The sequence below is a fragment of the Nestor notabilis genome, unplaced genomic scaffold, assembly GCF_000696875.1.
Source record: "Nestor notabilis isolate BGI_N333 unplaced genomic scaffold, ASM69687v1 scaffold16832, whole genome shotgun sequence".
Classification (NCBI taxonomy): Eukaryota; Metazoa; Chordata; class Aves; order Psittaciformes; family Psittacidae; genus Nestor; species Nestor notabilis.
In genome coordinates, this window is record NW_009918875.1 from 2622 (window position 1) to 3243 (window position 622).

The 622-nt window shown below is 61.9% G+C and overlaps 1 protein-coding gene across 1 annotated transcript in view; it reads left to right on the top strand.

Annotated features, from left to right (window-relative positions):
* TMEM198 (transmembrane protein 198) overlaps nt 1–622 on the top strand; it is a 1920-nt gene that overhangs the window by 990 nt on the left and 308 nt on the right. The window contains 1 exon segment of the mRNA XM_010009960.1: nt 60–314. Coding sequence (XP_010008262.1) covers nt 60–314 — 255 coding nt within the window.

A 622-nucleotide genomic window follows, 5' to 3' on the forward strand; every position in this document is an offset into this window, starting at 1 on the left:
TGGTGTGGGCATGGGGCTGTTTTGGGTGCCCTCCCCAGTGCTCACAGGTCCCTCTGCCTTGCAGTGATCATCAGCCGTCAGCAGCGACGCGTGCAGCTGATGCGCATCAAGCAACGAGAGGACCGAAAGGAGAAGAAGAAGAAGCGGAGACCTCACCACCCACCGCCCCACCAACACAAAGCACACCCGCCCGAGCCTGCCTACCGCCGCAAGCCCAACCCCGTGCGCCGCTTCGATGGGGACGTGCTCTCCCCTGTGAGTCCCGCATCCAGGGTAGAGATCTCCACTGGCCTCTGCGGCCCTTCCTTCTCCCTGTGGGTGGGCTGGGGCATGGAGAGGCGAGAGGTGTCCTGGCACCAGCTGACATCCAAGCTCATTGAGAGACATCCCAGGGACTGGGCAGCTCTGAGGGGCTGAGCTAGGACATGCCCGCTACAGAGCTCTTCACCCTTTGCAAGCAAATGTAAACTGGTGGCCAAAAGCCCTGCAGCACAGTAGAAACAGGCAGTGGATGAGGTGCAAAGCATGCACCCAGGGAAGGAATGGGTCTGCGCACCTTGCTGTGGCCAGTCCCTGGAGGGGCCTGAGTGCTGGGTGGGATCACACAGGGCTGGTTTGGGGG